The sequence below is a fragment of the Colletotrichum siamense genome (genome assembly GCF_013390195.1).
Source record: "Colletotrichum siamense strain Cg363 chromosome Unknown KSG_Cg363_contig06, whole genome shotgun sequence".
In the NCBI taxonomy this organism is placed as follows: Eukaryota; Fungi; Ascomycota; class Sordariomycetes; order Glomerellales; family Glomerellaceae; genus Colletotrichum; species Colletotrichum siamense.
The window spans coordinates 2828008-2842058 of NW_023501019.1; the positions used below are offsets into that span (position 1 = coordinate 2828008).

The window sequence follows — 14051 nt, forward strand, 5'->3', positions numbered from 1 at the left end:
TCCTGGGGTTCACAACTAAGTTATAATATGGGGATAGAAAAAGCAAAGCTGACCATACTACAGTACGTCTACACATTGCGAGGTCCATCCGCCGCAGCTGCCGCAGTAGACACGACCACGGGATCGACAGCTGTACCGGGCGAATCGACGGACGAGTTGTCAGAGTCGATCTTTCTGTGGTCCACGGGGCGCTCAGGCACCAGGAAGACAGCCCAGGAGGTCGTTGGAACGCAGATAACGAACATGACGAAGGCAACAACCAAGTTGACCATGGGAGAAACCTTGACGGCGCCAATCCCAAACGCCAAGCACGAGCCAATGGACTCGAAAGATCTGACGAGACCAACGCCCAGAGTCAACGTCTCAATGTCATCGAAGAAGGTGCCCATGATCCAGTAGACAAACATGTAGTGGGACTCGTTCATGAAACTAGTATCTTGGTTAGCGTGTATTTCCCCAAGTATCCAGAGAACAATCGAGACTTACCGGAAGAGAACGTTGACAGCGAAACCCCGTCCGAAGCCAGGCGAAGCCCAGTCCAGGGTCACCTTTGGCACGGTATCCTCGTACAACTTCTCATTGGCTGTCTGCCAGGCAAAGAGCGCCAGCATGATGACAGAAAAGATCGCCCAAGTGATTTTGGCAAGCTGAGGCCGGCTGAAGCACTTGAGGTCATAAAACCACCCCCAGAACATGTTTGCAGCCGATGCAGCGATGCCAGAAGTCAGAGCACCGAGGGTTCTGGCGCGAACGGAAAAGTACTTGGTGAGGTAGATGCCCTGGTAGGTGCTGTTCCAGTTGAAACCAATGAGAATAGGGATGAGAAGGAAGAATTCCTTCTTCTTCATCAAACCCCACCACTTGCGGAACTCTCCCATGACTGCCTTCTTCTGGGCTGGGTCGGCTACCCTTCTTCCATCACGGCGAATGACCTTTTCGGGAGGTGACACGAGCAAGGCGAGGGGAAGTCCAAGACACTGAAGTGCAATAAGGACGAGGTAGGTGGAATATCCGACCTTTCCACGCTGGCCATTCTTGGAGTTCAGTGAGAGTTGGATCGACGCGCCGATGAGCTGTCCAAGCTCACGGAGACCAAGCCAGATGCCGGCTGTGTGACAGTCAGCAGTCATATCACGTCTCAGAACCAGTAGAGACTTACTGAATTTTCCTCGATCCTTGATGTCGGCATATCCAAGCGCGATACTTCCTTCAGCGCTCCATAAAGCGCTAGCTCCGATTCCGCAAGTTGCACCTCCAAACAAGACAAACCACTCAACACCGTAACGGTTGTTGACGTACATCGATGCTGAGTAGGGAGCATAGCCAAGAGTACCGATGATCAGGACGTTCTTCAGCCCAATCTTGTTGGCCAAGATGGCGAAGATGGAGCAGCCAAACACCATGATACCAAACGTGAGCGCATTGGCGCCGTTGACCAGGTATGGCTCTTGTTGACCTCCAGCGCCAGTGCCTAAGTTGTTTCGTCAGGGGGTGACCATATCCAAATTCGACACGTCCACCTACTATTCAGGGCGTTCCAGATACCGGGCTGAGTGAATGAGATCAGCCCGACAAGAATGACGTTGAACAACGGGCTGCGATACCAGCGGGTGAACCGCGACACAGGTTTCGTAGAATGCACATCCTGAACCTCGTGCTCGCCCTCCTCAGGCTGCTTCGCAAGATCGGTCGACATGGCGATTCAGCTCCTTCGTCCCGACGCAACGGATGAGTTCATGCAGGTGCGGGAAACGGGGACACATGGAGGTGGTCTGGACAACTCTTATTTATTCCACCCTACAACACCCAAATGATCTTCCGGCATGCACTCAATTTTCACTCATCAGTCCCCGAAACCAAGGGTCTAGACGGCCAACGTCCGCGCTGTAGCATCCCATCTAATTCTTTCTCCGCATCGGGCTCCGCTCCCCATTAGATACCGGCTTGGTGCGGGATTGGTCGCCAGCGCTTCGGGATGCCTGTGAAAGGTTTGGTTTGCGTGACGTTATTGGAAATCATTATGAGACAATCCTGGGCAGCGCGCCTGGCCAATGTCTCCCATCCCTGAAGGAGACCGCGGTGCTGGGCCGGCGGCGTGGACGACCGGCGGGCTTTGGGTGGAAAACGCTTAAAAAAAACGTGGAATTGATGGGGTCGGCTTGGGGCCGACATCGCGACGTGCTTACAAGGGTGCGATGGCGACATCAACAAAGCGGATGGCGACCCCACAGCTCTTCTTTTGCCGGGATTAGTCCGCATATGTCGGGAGGAAGATTCAAGCTGTCAGGGAGGCCTGTGATGATGGAAAAGGGAGAGCGCGGGAGGTGCTCCTGAGTTTATTTCAACATCAGTGATGTCCAAATATGGTAATCTGACAGCAGGAGTCCTCAGTATGGAGTACGTGAACGTGATCCTCCGGCCGGTCTTTTGCGGCCCCACAGCCAAGCGTCCGGCTCCGTTACGGTATGCATCTTGGCTACAGCCGAGCCGAGTACCCACATAACGGAACTCGTCGCCGAGATTGAAGGGTCTTTACTTTGAAACGCTCATGGAGCGCTTTACTTTGTTAGTTTTCATCCCAAGAACGCCGCAGAGTTGCCGTGGCGGAACTCTGGACATTGTTGATTTCAAGGTATCAATCCAATATCAACACTTTCGCGCGACGAACATAGACTGCGATTGCGGGCCGGAGAGCGCATGCAGTTAGACCCGGTTTCTTGCGTTACCGTGGACTCTGGTCAAAACGTACATGGTTTCTGGACGAGATCGCAACAAAGATTGGAATCTTCCGGGCCCGCTATCAGGTACTTAAAGTCGCGACATAGGCGACACCATGTGATCTTCTCCGATGACGCCACTGATCATCTATCTTCTGCCAAGCTCCATTCTGCAAGCTTACGCTGGACCAATACCAGATGGCGATGACTGGACATGGAGATTGTGAGGACAAAGTCGCTGATTTCGAAGCTACGATGCAAGCCCTCCACGAAACGACCATGTCAACTCGCCCAGCATGCCACCACTACTCATGTGTGGAGAATACATCGATACTCTCGCTGGTACACGCTCACAGTGAAGTAGTTTGGCGGAAAGACTCTGTTTGTTTGATAGCGCGAACCAATTCAACGCCACAGGACGCGAGTCCATGACGTCCCCAAAGGAAGAATGTGAACAACGGATTGAGGCATTGAGCCATGAAACACTATATTTCGGCCGTACCTGTTGATGAATATGCGTCATGGTTGGCGATCATGTCATTACTTATACTGTCAATGAATGATCAATATTTGATCAACCCGGTGGTTGAACTTCGTCGTGACACGTTTGTCACATACAGTGGTCCACCCTTGTCCTTATACGTGCGACGTCAAGCTCACTCACATCTAGCGGCTCGATTCATTTAGATTACCCTCGTGTTGTTCTACATCACCCAACAACTTCTAAGGAGGTCACCACACTGTATGCGACTCCAAATGGACAGATTCTATCCGTATGGCATCCTGGATTGACGGTGACAAAGACGTATGACCAGCCTCTCCGAGTGCGGGTATGTGGGATTGTTTCGTTTAGACAGAAGCTTATCAAGGGTATAGAAAGAAGCTGTTAGAAAATCATCGTGTAGCTGCAAGCCATGCTGTCCTTCGGCAGGAGAGGACAGGCCGGGAGACAACACATGTTCGGGGATCTGACACAGTTCCCGGTCGCTCCTAGCGGAAATCTGAGTTTTGTGCGATAGCTTAGAAAATAGTAGGCAAACACTCTTCCAACCACCCTGAGAGGGTAGTTTGTGAATGATGGGCACGGAGACGAATTAGAGTGAAATGCGCTAGTTCACCGACGAGACGATGTTCATGGATGGCATCGATGGTTTCCGCCTTGAAAAGCGGAACCCATGCTAGTCTCGGTATGGCCGTGACCTTTCTGATAGTAGTCTCAGAGTCTGCTCCGTAGCCTCTTACTGTCTTCCTTCTGTATGTTCGCTACTGCATAGGAAGTGGCCTGACCTCAGTAATACCTTAAAACATAATTATGCGTGCAGTTGACATCTGCGATGAACTCACATGCTACCACGGGAGACAAATGGATGTAGCAACAATTGTCCCAGTAAGTTTCAAAATAATGCTCTTGGACTTTGGACGACCTGCCAAAATACGGGGTCAATGATAGCGCTTTCTTGAGCCAGAAGCCTTCGCAACTCAAAGTGCTTGGCATTCGTAGGCTTGCCGCTTGCAGATATCAAGTATACCAAACTCCGGCAAAATACGGGTTTAAGTTGTTTCTTCTCATACGGACGACGATACATTTCATAAGCTAGTGCTTGTGAGGCTCGAGCCCGAGGCCGTCGTACTCCCTTCGGACTCAGCGAGATTCCCGAGGCTCTCGGTCATATCCCAAGGACTTTGTCAAGCGATTCCCCACATACCCTGGCTGCAGCAGCGGTGAACTTCTGGGCCGTCTAATCCGCGTGAAAAGGGCTGCCCCAGCTAATGCAAAACTCTGATAGAGGACTCCATGGTAGACCACAATCAAATCCAGGTATCGGATCTCGTGACCAGTACCATAAGACCCATTCAATACCGACACATGCGGCCGCGTAGGAACGTAGGTTTCCGAAGACAGTTTGCTAGGGCTTTCAGCATCCGACCATCCTCGAACTATGCCACTTGGCCAATTCCCCGGAAGGGTGTAAACCAGAAGCTATTGTGGAGGAACTCCTCTCAGAGCAATGACACTCATGGACTATCACGTCGGCCGACAAACACCAGCTAGATTCACAGCGTGTTACAAATCTCCAGGCGGACACAATCAAATGCCGTGATAATGGATTTCACTCGAGTACACAAAATATCGGAGTGATTGGCCGACGCACCAATATTGGCCAAAGTTGAAGCTGCGGCTTCGACTATATGTTCAAACAAAAAGAGAACAGAACGATCTATACCCATGTCCGGCCCAAAAGTCATGAGTTGTTAACGGATACTATCAATGACCCTGGCGCGCAACCAATGAGCAGGGGTGTGGAGGGTACTCGTGTAGTTGAGTCTTGACGGGATCGGCTCCCACACACGAATCGAACTACTTTTGAAATTTGACTGAACGTTATTAATTCGTTTGTCGATATTACCGTGGATACTTTTTACTCACGCACTCGGTTCCCCTTACTTTAAGTCCGAGCATCTAGTGAGGTAAGTGCTTATTATAAAGGACGGCTTTGCAGCTTCTCAACGAACTGAAATCTAACTACTCACTACTGTGACAGACTATTCATCACTTCCATTTACACAAATACTACTCACAATGAAGTTTACCATTCTCATCTTTGCCGGCGCCGCAGCTGCTTTTGTCAAGTGCGGAACGCCCTCAAACGACCAGGTTAGCCCCTTCCCTGCACTCACGCTGATCACCAATCCAGCGGAAATCACCAGGCAACTAACCACAACATTCAATAACAGTTGAAGGGAGGATGTGACGACAACCAGGCGGGTGGGTGCGAGATGTGGTGCGGCAAGCGTGTAAGCAGCTCATGAACCTTTCAGCGTAGCGATCCATTCTTACGAGTCTTTATATAGTGTCCGAGCAGCAACTTCCCCGTCTGCATCCCGTAAGTCATTCGCAAGGCCGTTTTACTCGTCGCTTGGAGTACTGATACTCGAGCAGGAAGGCGAATAAGGATTACGACTGTGTCTGCGCACGCACCTAAACGGAGGAGATACAAAGACCGAGCAATTGCCATGCAAGAGGCTTTGCCTGATAGCTCATGGATAACGCGATTGGTTGGCTGCAGAAAGTGATGGGTACACGCAAGTTGGTAGGAACAATTGCATGCAGAAGTGTACATATTCGATTCTCCATTACTAGTATTATTTTTGGCCTAATGACACATCCATGTATCCAGATGCCCTGATAATGTGATAATTGTTTTTGCTTTCAGCCTCCGGTAGAAATGATTCCAATTGCTCCCGAGGAAAAAGAATCGGAAAAGCTCTTCTCCCACATCGATGCACTCCTGGGTGGTCTTAACATTGAACGTTGGTTCACACCGGTGAAGTAAGGTCCTTGCAAAAAGTAGCCTGGCCAGCCTAGTTGTTGCCACAGTCAGTACAAATTCGGGAAACCGGATAATTAAATGATAATTCATACCACATTGAGTGTGCAGCATCTTGGCCGACGTGAACCATGAATGAGACAAGCCGTGTTGAGAGCGGCCAGAGAAGACGTGTCAGGCACGGCTGTGAGATTCGAGGTAGCTAGACTCGGCGATTAGTCCATGGCGCAAGTGTATGATGACGAAGTGAGTTGCGAGCTTACGAGGAGCACAGTCCATGTTGGTGAGGCCGTCCACATCGGTACGGCAGCAAAGTGGGGTGCCCAACGTGCAGAGCGCAGCTCCCGAGTCTCCTTCGCAGACATCTGGCTCGCTGGTGCTTTCGCCGGTTTGCCTTGGTACTTTGTTTCCAGCTGGAGCCGCAATAGCGAACGCCGCGAAGGCTGCGAAGAAGATGATGGTTGATCTCATTGGAAGAATACTGGAAGAAAACGTCGGATGGGGTGATGGCCAACGAAAGGGAAACTAATGACAAGGAGACTTGAAATAGAATGGCTTGTCAAGTTACGGTGCGAGCACGAAGTTATATGTCACAGATCAGTTGGTAAAATTGCGAAGGACCTCTTACCTGGCAATGCTATCTTGATAAACGGCCGAGACAGCATTAGCCCCAAGTCATGTCTTATCGGCCAGGGAATGTCGCTCGACAGTCGCAAGGCCCCTCTTGGCAAAGGAATTGACCGCAAGCAGACGTTCTTCAAACGGCTGTGGAGATTTTGCAGCCACCAGAATTCAATTCACAGCCCTGGCTACGGTGGTGTACTCAGAATCGGTGTATGGAGGCTGAACCAAGTATCCGACACCCGGGATGCTGACCGTTGACGTGGCTGAGACAACCCGGAAAAGGGCCGGATTATGGAGTGCCCCTCTCAAATGTAGGCCCGATAATGGTGTATTGGCCCCTTGGCTCGGACGGCAAGTGAGGAGGGAACAAGTCGAAAAAGCAAGGTTTGCTCCCCAGGATACCACTTTGTGGCGCCGTTGTAAAGCCACTGACGAATCGGTGGTAAAATGTGTTGATGATCTGGATTTCGGAAGTCTCAGGCCGTATATAATATTCTGCCACGGTCCATAGACATCTCCAGAGGGCCACGCAGAACGTCCACGATGTTTAAATATCACGGGAATAAATGATGTATATCTATTGAATCTCGCCGAGGAGTCTCTGAAACACAATCTCGATGGACTGGATGCATCTGCACCTCCCAAAAATGCGCATCAATGTCGTCTACCATGGTTGGACCCCATTGGCCCTGACGACTTTCCCAACGTCTTCGTCTCTGCTGCCCTCGACCACATCTTTGATGAATTTTCCAGCTTCGGCCGGGTCTCTAGCGCCCATCTACCGCACCGTTAGTATGCTCCTTTGAAAAAGTGCACGAAGGTTCCTCACCTTCTTCATCTCTTCTGCGCCAACACCGCCAATACCTGTGGCTACATACCCTGGGTTGATACCCCAGACTTTGACCCCATCATTCAGAAGAGTCCGATGCCACTCCCGCATGAGCATGTTCAGCCCCGTCTTCACCGATCGATACAGCGGGATCGCGTCTGGGGTGTTCTTGGGCCAGCCTTTCGCCGGACTCGCATTGAGCGCCCGGAGTTTGGGGACCGGAACATCGACGAGCCCGCTCTCGGTCAAGGAGCTGGTCCCGCTGGTGATAAAGATGAGACGTGCGTCGGACGACTTGAGGAGCAAAGGCATAGCTTGTGTAGTCAGAACATGCGTCCCCGTGACATTTACATCCCAGCTGGTGTTGAAGCCCTCGCGGATGCTCATCTTTCCGGCAGCAATGTCGGCATCGTGGAGGACGCCGGCGTTGTTGACCAGCACGTCCAGCCGACCAAATCGGGACTTGATGTCCTGGACCGCGGTCTCGATGGATGAGTCTTCGGATATGTCAAGTTGGACAGTGCTCAGATGAGAGTTGCTCTCAGAGGTCTGGCCAATAAGGCTCGCGATAGCATTCTCACCCTTGACGACGGTGCGGCAGCCGATGATGATTTGGTAAGGCCAGGGGGATGCGTAAAGGGCCGTGACCACCTCAAGGCCGAGGCCAGTGTTGCCTGTATATGTCAGGATTTGGTCCATTAACAAGATTCAACGACGTACCTCCAGTCACAAGAACGACCTTCTTATCGGATGCCATCTCTAGAAGGGGGGGGATGACTTTGCTGATGTAAACTGTGACGACCAGCACACTTCTGATATTCCTACTGTCAATTGTCTTGAATCCCATAGCCACCTTGCTTCCTTATATACAAAAAGTCTCGACTTTGTATTCATATTCAACGGATGTACTGCCTTCTCACAGGAAGCGCATGTCTCCAACATGACGCCGAGCTCTCAGTTCTACCCAGTTCGTAGCTCGATAATCCGAGGTCAAATCTGGGGCCGTCGGCGATAAGCTGCATTGTCACCCGTGATCGGTGTCTAAGTATCCCGACATTTGACTTTTTCCAATGCTCGAGCCGGATGGTCGGCAGGTCTGATGTCCGGACCGGTACCTCAACGGACGGCACTGTTCGGGGTCCGAGTGCCCCACAGTCGGCCATTTCGCTCTCCGGTGACGTCAGAAAGTTCGCTCCGGTGTAATCGTATCGCCGACATCAACCAACACGAAGTCTGCTCTTCACATGGGCTGTGACATATCTCATATGAATTAGTCAAGATGGTTGGTACTCCAGTGAATGGTTGGTACGTTGCGGGGATTATAAAACCAACGAGCAACGGAAGAGGGAAACCAATGTTGGCAATCTTCAAACCACAGCAGCAGAGAAAAACGAAATCATGTCGCAAAAGAAGATCATCACTGTTCTTGGTGCCACCGGAAAGCAGGGAGGCTCAGTTGTGGAGACCTTCCTCAACGACCCCAAGCTGAATGACGACTGGACTGTCCGCGGCGTCACTCGCGACACCAGCAAGGAAGCCTCTCAGCGCCTGTCGGGTTTGGGAGTCGAGATGGTTTCGGTAAAGCAGCCGTCTCGAGACATTGCAGCGATGCATCGAATTGCTGACCATGACAAAGGCGGATCTGAACAACAAAGATTCACTCGTGAAGGCTTTCAAGGGTTCGTACACTGTGTTCGCCGTGACCAACTACTGGGAGTCGCTGGACATGCAGGTGGAGATCCAGCAGGGCAAGAACATCGCCGACGCTTCCAAGGTACATGCGACTGACTACTCACACGAGACGGTCAATGATGCTGATATACACAGGAAACGGACGTAAAATTCCTCATCTGGAGCTCGCAGCTCAACATCAAGAAGCTTTCCAACGGCGTGTTGTCGGACCTGTACCACTTCGACAGCAAGGCCATCGTGGAAGAGTACATTCGTGAGCTCGGCATCCCAGCAACGTTCTTCTTGCCGGGATTCTACATGTCCAACGTTCCCGGTGCGATGTTCCGTCCCTCGGCGGAGGACGGCGCTTGGACATTCGCTCTACCTATCCCTCCCACTGCCATCTTCCCCATGTACTACACCGGCGATACGGGCAAGTACATCAAGGGAGCAGTCTTGCATGAGAAGGAAGTCCTCGGAAAGCGTATTCTGGGTGCGACTGCGTATATGACGGGTCAGGAGATCGTGGACGGATTCAAGCGGGTATTTCCCGAGAGCGGTAAGACGGCTCGCTACTACCAGCTTTCAGAAGACCAGTTCCGCGGTGCCATGAAGGCTCAGAATAGCCCGGACTATGTCATTGACGAGATGCATCAGAACATGCGTCTGCTGGATGAGTTTGGGTACTATGGTGGAGAGTCTCTTGACTGGACGCATCAGCTGGTGGAGGATCGCTTGACTTCCTGGGACGAGTTTGCCAAGGCTGATCCGGGTTTTGCTTCAGCAAGATAGCTTGAGTCGGCATGATTCTTCTAGAAACTCCGGTGAGAACTGTGTCAAGTATCGTCATCATGGAAAGTCTTTGCCATTACGGCGAGTATCCTTGTTATTTCCTCAAAAAGAACAAGACTGGAAGAACAGGAGCAGGACAAGGCGGGCAAGGAGCATAAACAGAACGCAGACCAAGTAGAAAACATGAAACACGATGGAGAACATAGCCAAATAATCCTTGTTGTACCGCATTTGTAGTATTCTATCTCTGACTAGATACACCTGGCGTCTTCAAATTGTGACAGGCAAACTCTTCCCTACTCACAGCCGTCACTTTGCCTTTATCACAGCAACTCCCGCATCCTGTTTCCGCCACTTGACCTTCCTACGCTTAGACACGCTGCCAAGGTAGACGCCGTCTCCGCTTTGGCTGCAGCTGGCATACCTTCGGGGTATCATCAATCTTGGTGCTTTCATCCGACACAGCGCTCTTGCCTACTTCAACTTCCAAGTCTTGATGAATCAGACTCATTGGGTCTGAGACGACTTTTTCTCCTGCGTCTCTTGTCTCAGTTGACCAAAATTTGTCAATCAGCTCACTGGGAAGCGGCGTCTCCGGAAAGCTTGATGTCCAGAACTCAAGAACCGAATTGTTATCTTGTCGACAGACAGCGACCAGACTGTTGCCCTTCCCGGCACTGACCTCTCGCCGAAGCAAGGAAAGCAGACTCTCGAGCCTCGAGAGATCATTCTGACGCTGTTGCTCCCATTGCTGGAAGAGAGGCTCGCAGTTGACACGCTTGATTGCCGAAAACTCGCCGCCTTCATGGATGCCGTTGACGAGGTGCATTGTCCTTCCGAACCACATCTGGTCGATGACTTCAGACAGCCTCATTTTAGGTCTCGCTTTCATCTCGACCAGATCGGAAGGAGGGTTTCCGGTGCCACACTGTAAAACTGTAGTCTTCTGTCTTTTCTTCTTGCTAGTGCCGATGAAGGATCTGTGGTCGCGAGCGGGCTCAAATTCGCGGGCATCATTGACTGATGAGACGTCGACTTCCTTCACAACCTTTGCCTCCACAGCTGTCGAATCCCCAGAAAGCGTAGGCGAAGCGGCCGGAGCGGGCTGGGCTGCGTCGACCTCATGGCGAACGACGAGGCTGAGGTCACCGAACTGGTATCGAATCGCGCGATGGTGCGAGAGGCTGCCCTTCATGTCCTTGGCGTGCTCCGTAAATTCTTCCTCGAACGAGTGACCGAAAGAGTAGAACTTCCGATAGCCCATGCTGTATTGATTGTTCTTCTCTTGGCGGGTGATGAAGAGTGTGTTTCTGACCATGTGTAACTGGACCCTGAATGAGTCCTTCTTCCCGCCCTTGACGAAATCGAACAATTGTCTCAAGCTGTTCCGGTTCACGACCACATCCACCGAGCGAAACGTTGGAGGGGAAACGTCGGCCTCGATAGCCCTGAACATCGGTTCAAAAGGCATGTCCGGATTCATGAAAGCATTGATATCGATATGGTAGGTGCCCTCGTCGGGAGTTATCTGGAGTGGAAGGTTGCGCTGAATCAAGGCGGGAGCGGCCCCTGAAAAGGTCAGCGAAGGCATTTGAGGCAGGTGAGAAGTGAGAGGCTTACCAGGAACCATAATCGTGTTCTTGTTTAGCCAATTGTAAGACGTCACCACGTCGAAGCTGGCGGTGGAAGAAATGGATTTGCGATCTGGGCCTTGGTCCTGGATGGACCGAAGGTCAAGTGAACCAATTTGATGGCCTAGTTTCCGGTACAGCCAACAATCTTTGGCATTGATTTCCGCACCGGCAGGATTTGTAGTGATGGTGGCCCAGTTTTTGACTGCCTTTGTGGCAGGGGCATGCGATTCGGGCGAGGTTTTCGAGGAGATTTGTGAGTTGTCGTGGTCGCTGGAATGCTGAGACTTCAGACGCTTCGATGAATGTCCTACGGTATCGTCATCGTTCTTGCCATAGCTATCCTGCTTGCATTCGCCACTTTCGTTCTTGCTGTTGTTCTTGCCATCACTCTTGCCATCACTCTTGCCATCACTCTTGCCATCACTCTTGCCATCACTCTTGCCGTCGTCAATGATCTGCTGCTGCTGCAAGCGCCTCTGGCGATCGCGCTTTCGCTTTCGTTGGTTTGGCCCGGCCATCTTGGAATGCGGAAGGAACGCTGGAGGGGTGGCGGTTGTGGTGGGGATGGTGCGATGGTGCGATGGTTTGAGGAGGTGAGGCAGAGGGGAAAAAAAGAAGCAGACGACCTGGGCAAGGTACTGGCGTAAGGAACGGCAGAAGTTGGGTGAGAGGCAGAGGTGAAGACGAGGAGGAAGGAATGGGTGGGGCTTGGCGTATCATGCCTTCCCAAGTTGCTTGTTTTCGCCTGACCTGCAGACAAACGAGGTAGGAACAGGATTCCACATGAGCCTGCAAGTCTCGTTCACGCTTCAACAGTCATAGCCTTCGTGCCACGATGGCCAGGTGATCAACTTTGTCATCAAAAAGGTATTATCAGAGGTGGCGGGATCCTAGCATCGAAAGGGAGTACACAGAACAAGATGAGATTTTCAAAAAAAAAAAAAAAAAAAGAGCAAAAGCTCGGGACTCGAACTTGCGAGGTTCGAACCCTTACGAAAGTGAATTTCTACCTGGTTGTTTAGAACCGCTCGGCTACTGCGGTGCTCGCAGACTAGGTGCAAGACTCTGCTCGTCGGGTCAGACCCTGGAACGGGAGACCACCGCAGTTGTTCCGACTATATAGGAAGAAAGGTGGTGACCCACCACACATGCTCCCCTACTGACCACTGGATCATTCAGCACAGTCGCAGACGTGGATTGCACAAATGCAAATACAAAACAAACATGTCTCTAGAATATTAAATGTGCAGACGATATTTCTGTAATGCGCCTTGTAAAACATCAAGCTAAAGGCCTGCGCTCTGGGACCCGAGTTCTGTCACTGACCTTGCATCTGGTCTGGGGCGAGCTCCTGACGTGCAGGCGAAGGCACTGAAGCGGAGGGAACAAGATCCGTTTACGCTGCGGGAGACAAATACCAGGCTCAGCTCCATGCACGTCTGTGCCCCTTCAGCAATTGGTTGACGCAGTGTGGGAAAAGAAGAGAAAGGAGAGTGGGCGTGGGTAGTGGTAACGGCGGCGGCAGCAGGCGCGGGGTTTCACTCCGGGAGTTTCGCTGGACAGTGACTTCAGCATCTACATTGTCTGATAGTAAACCTCTTCCCATTATTCTACGTTAATGTTGTAATGACTTCTAACGCTGTTAAGCTCTTGCTTCTGCCGCGGCTTCCTTGCATAGTTTCGCTTTGCTTCTATGACTTTCCTCAAGACATGGCCTGGCAATGAATGCATTGCATAGTAAGCTACGCGTAAGAATTGTGCGGTAATGTCGGGCAAGAAGGACGTGATATCAAAATTGTGGAAAGCAGGAAGACTGACGGTCTAGACAAATGTTAGAAGAAGGTGGGAAAACAGAGTGAGGAACAAAAGGAGAGGGTGGGGCTTAGCGCTTCCTACCTCCCTAACTTGCCTAACTTCACTTCACCTAGGCTTTAGATAATTCAAAGAGGAGCAGACATTTTCTTTATAGCTGCAGCTTACTTAAGCGTAAAAAGGTGTTAAATACCTACTAACCTAAGTAAATAAGCATTTCATTAGAATTCTAGACTTAAAAGCAAAGCTAAGTATTATTAGAGAAGGAATATGCTGCTACTCTTATATTAAAAGTTTAAGTAAAATGAGGAAAAACAGAAGAAACAAAAGCTTAGGACTCGAACTTGTGAGGTTTGAGTCCTTACGAAAGATTTTCATGCTCTATATTTTATACCGCTAGGCTACTGCGGTCGCTCTTGCGTGGAATGCTCGTGAGAACGGGAAGGTCCTGCGGTCTTCGCGACCATATTGAAAGTGTCGGTTAGGTGCACCCAGTTCCACTCATTCAACACAATTATCACCTCAAGGGCCCACGACGTCAGCAATTAGGTTGTCGAAGTCGGCGCCATCTTGGACCTTGAATCGCTTCGCAGGATGCTCTCCGTTGTTACTACCAGAGGCCTTGAGGCCGCAGCTGATATTT

General features: G+C 51.0%; 5 protein-coding genes across 5 annotated transcripts; 2 read left to right on the plus strand and 3 right to left on the minus strand.

Annotated features, from left to right (window-relative positions):
- Positions 1–68: 68 nt before the first annotated feature.
- Positions 69–1696, minus strand: CGCS363_v009730 (UNC93-like protein; the record flags this gene model as incomplete). The annotated part of the gene is made up of 4 exons (XM_036641579.1): positions 69–429; positions 487–1108; positions 1160–1471; positions 1525–1696. The coding sequence occupies 4 exons, from the start codon at positions 1694–1696 to the stop codon at positions 69–71; spliced, it is 1467 nt and encodes a 488-aa protein (XP_036493407.1).
- Positions 1697–5298: 3602 nt separating this feature from the next.
- Positions 5299–5701, plus strand: CGCS363_v009731 (uncharacterized protein; the record flags this gene model as incomplete). Its single annotated transcript, XM_036641580.1, has 4 exons — positions 5299–5373; positions 5454–5513; positions 5571–5602; positions 5659–5701. The coding sequence occupies 4 exons, from the start codon at positions 5299–5301 to the stop codon at positions 5699–5701; spliced, it is 210 nt and encodes a 69-aa protein (XP_036493406.1).
- Positions 5702–7334: 1633 nt separating this feature from the next.
- Positions 7335–8256, minus strand: tropE-8 (Short-chain dehydrogenase/reductase tropE; the record flags this gene model as incomplete). The annotated part of the gene is made up of 3 exons (XM_036641581.1): positions 7335–7448; positions 7500–8173; positions 8220–8256. 3 exons carry the CDS (start codon positions 8254–8256, stop codon positions 7335–7337), a joined length of 825 nt encoding a protein of 274 aa, XP_036493405.1.
- Positions 8257–8897: 641 nt separating this feature from the next.
- CGCS363_v009733 (NmrA-like family domain-containing protein 1) lies at positions 8898–9962 on the plus strand (the record flags this gene model as incomplete). Its single annotated transcript, XM_036641582.1, has 3 exons — positions 8898–9077; positions 9136–9273; positions 9327–9962. The coding sequence occupies 3 exons, from the start codon at positions 8898–8900 to the stop codon at positions 9960–9962; spliced, it is 954 nt and encodes a 317-aa protein (XP_036493404.1).
- Positions 9963–10203: 241 nt separating this feature from the next.
- On the minus strand, positions 10204–12114 carry CGCS363_v009734 (uncharacterized protein; the record flags this gene model as incomplete). The annotated part of the gene is made up of 3 exons (XM_036641583.1): positions 10204–10209; positions 10387–11531; positions 11583–12114. 3 exons carry the CDS (start codon positions 12112–12114, stop codon positions 10204–10206), a joined length of 1683 nt encoding a protein of 560 aa, XP_036493289.1.
- Positions 12115–14051: the final 1937 nt, after the last annotated feature.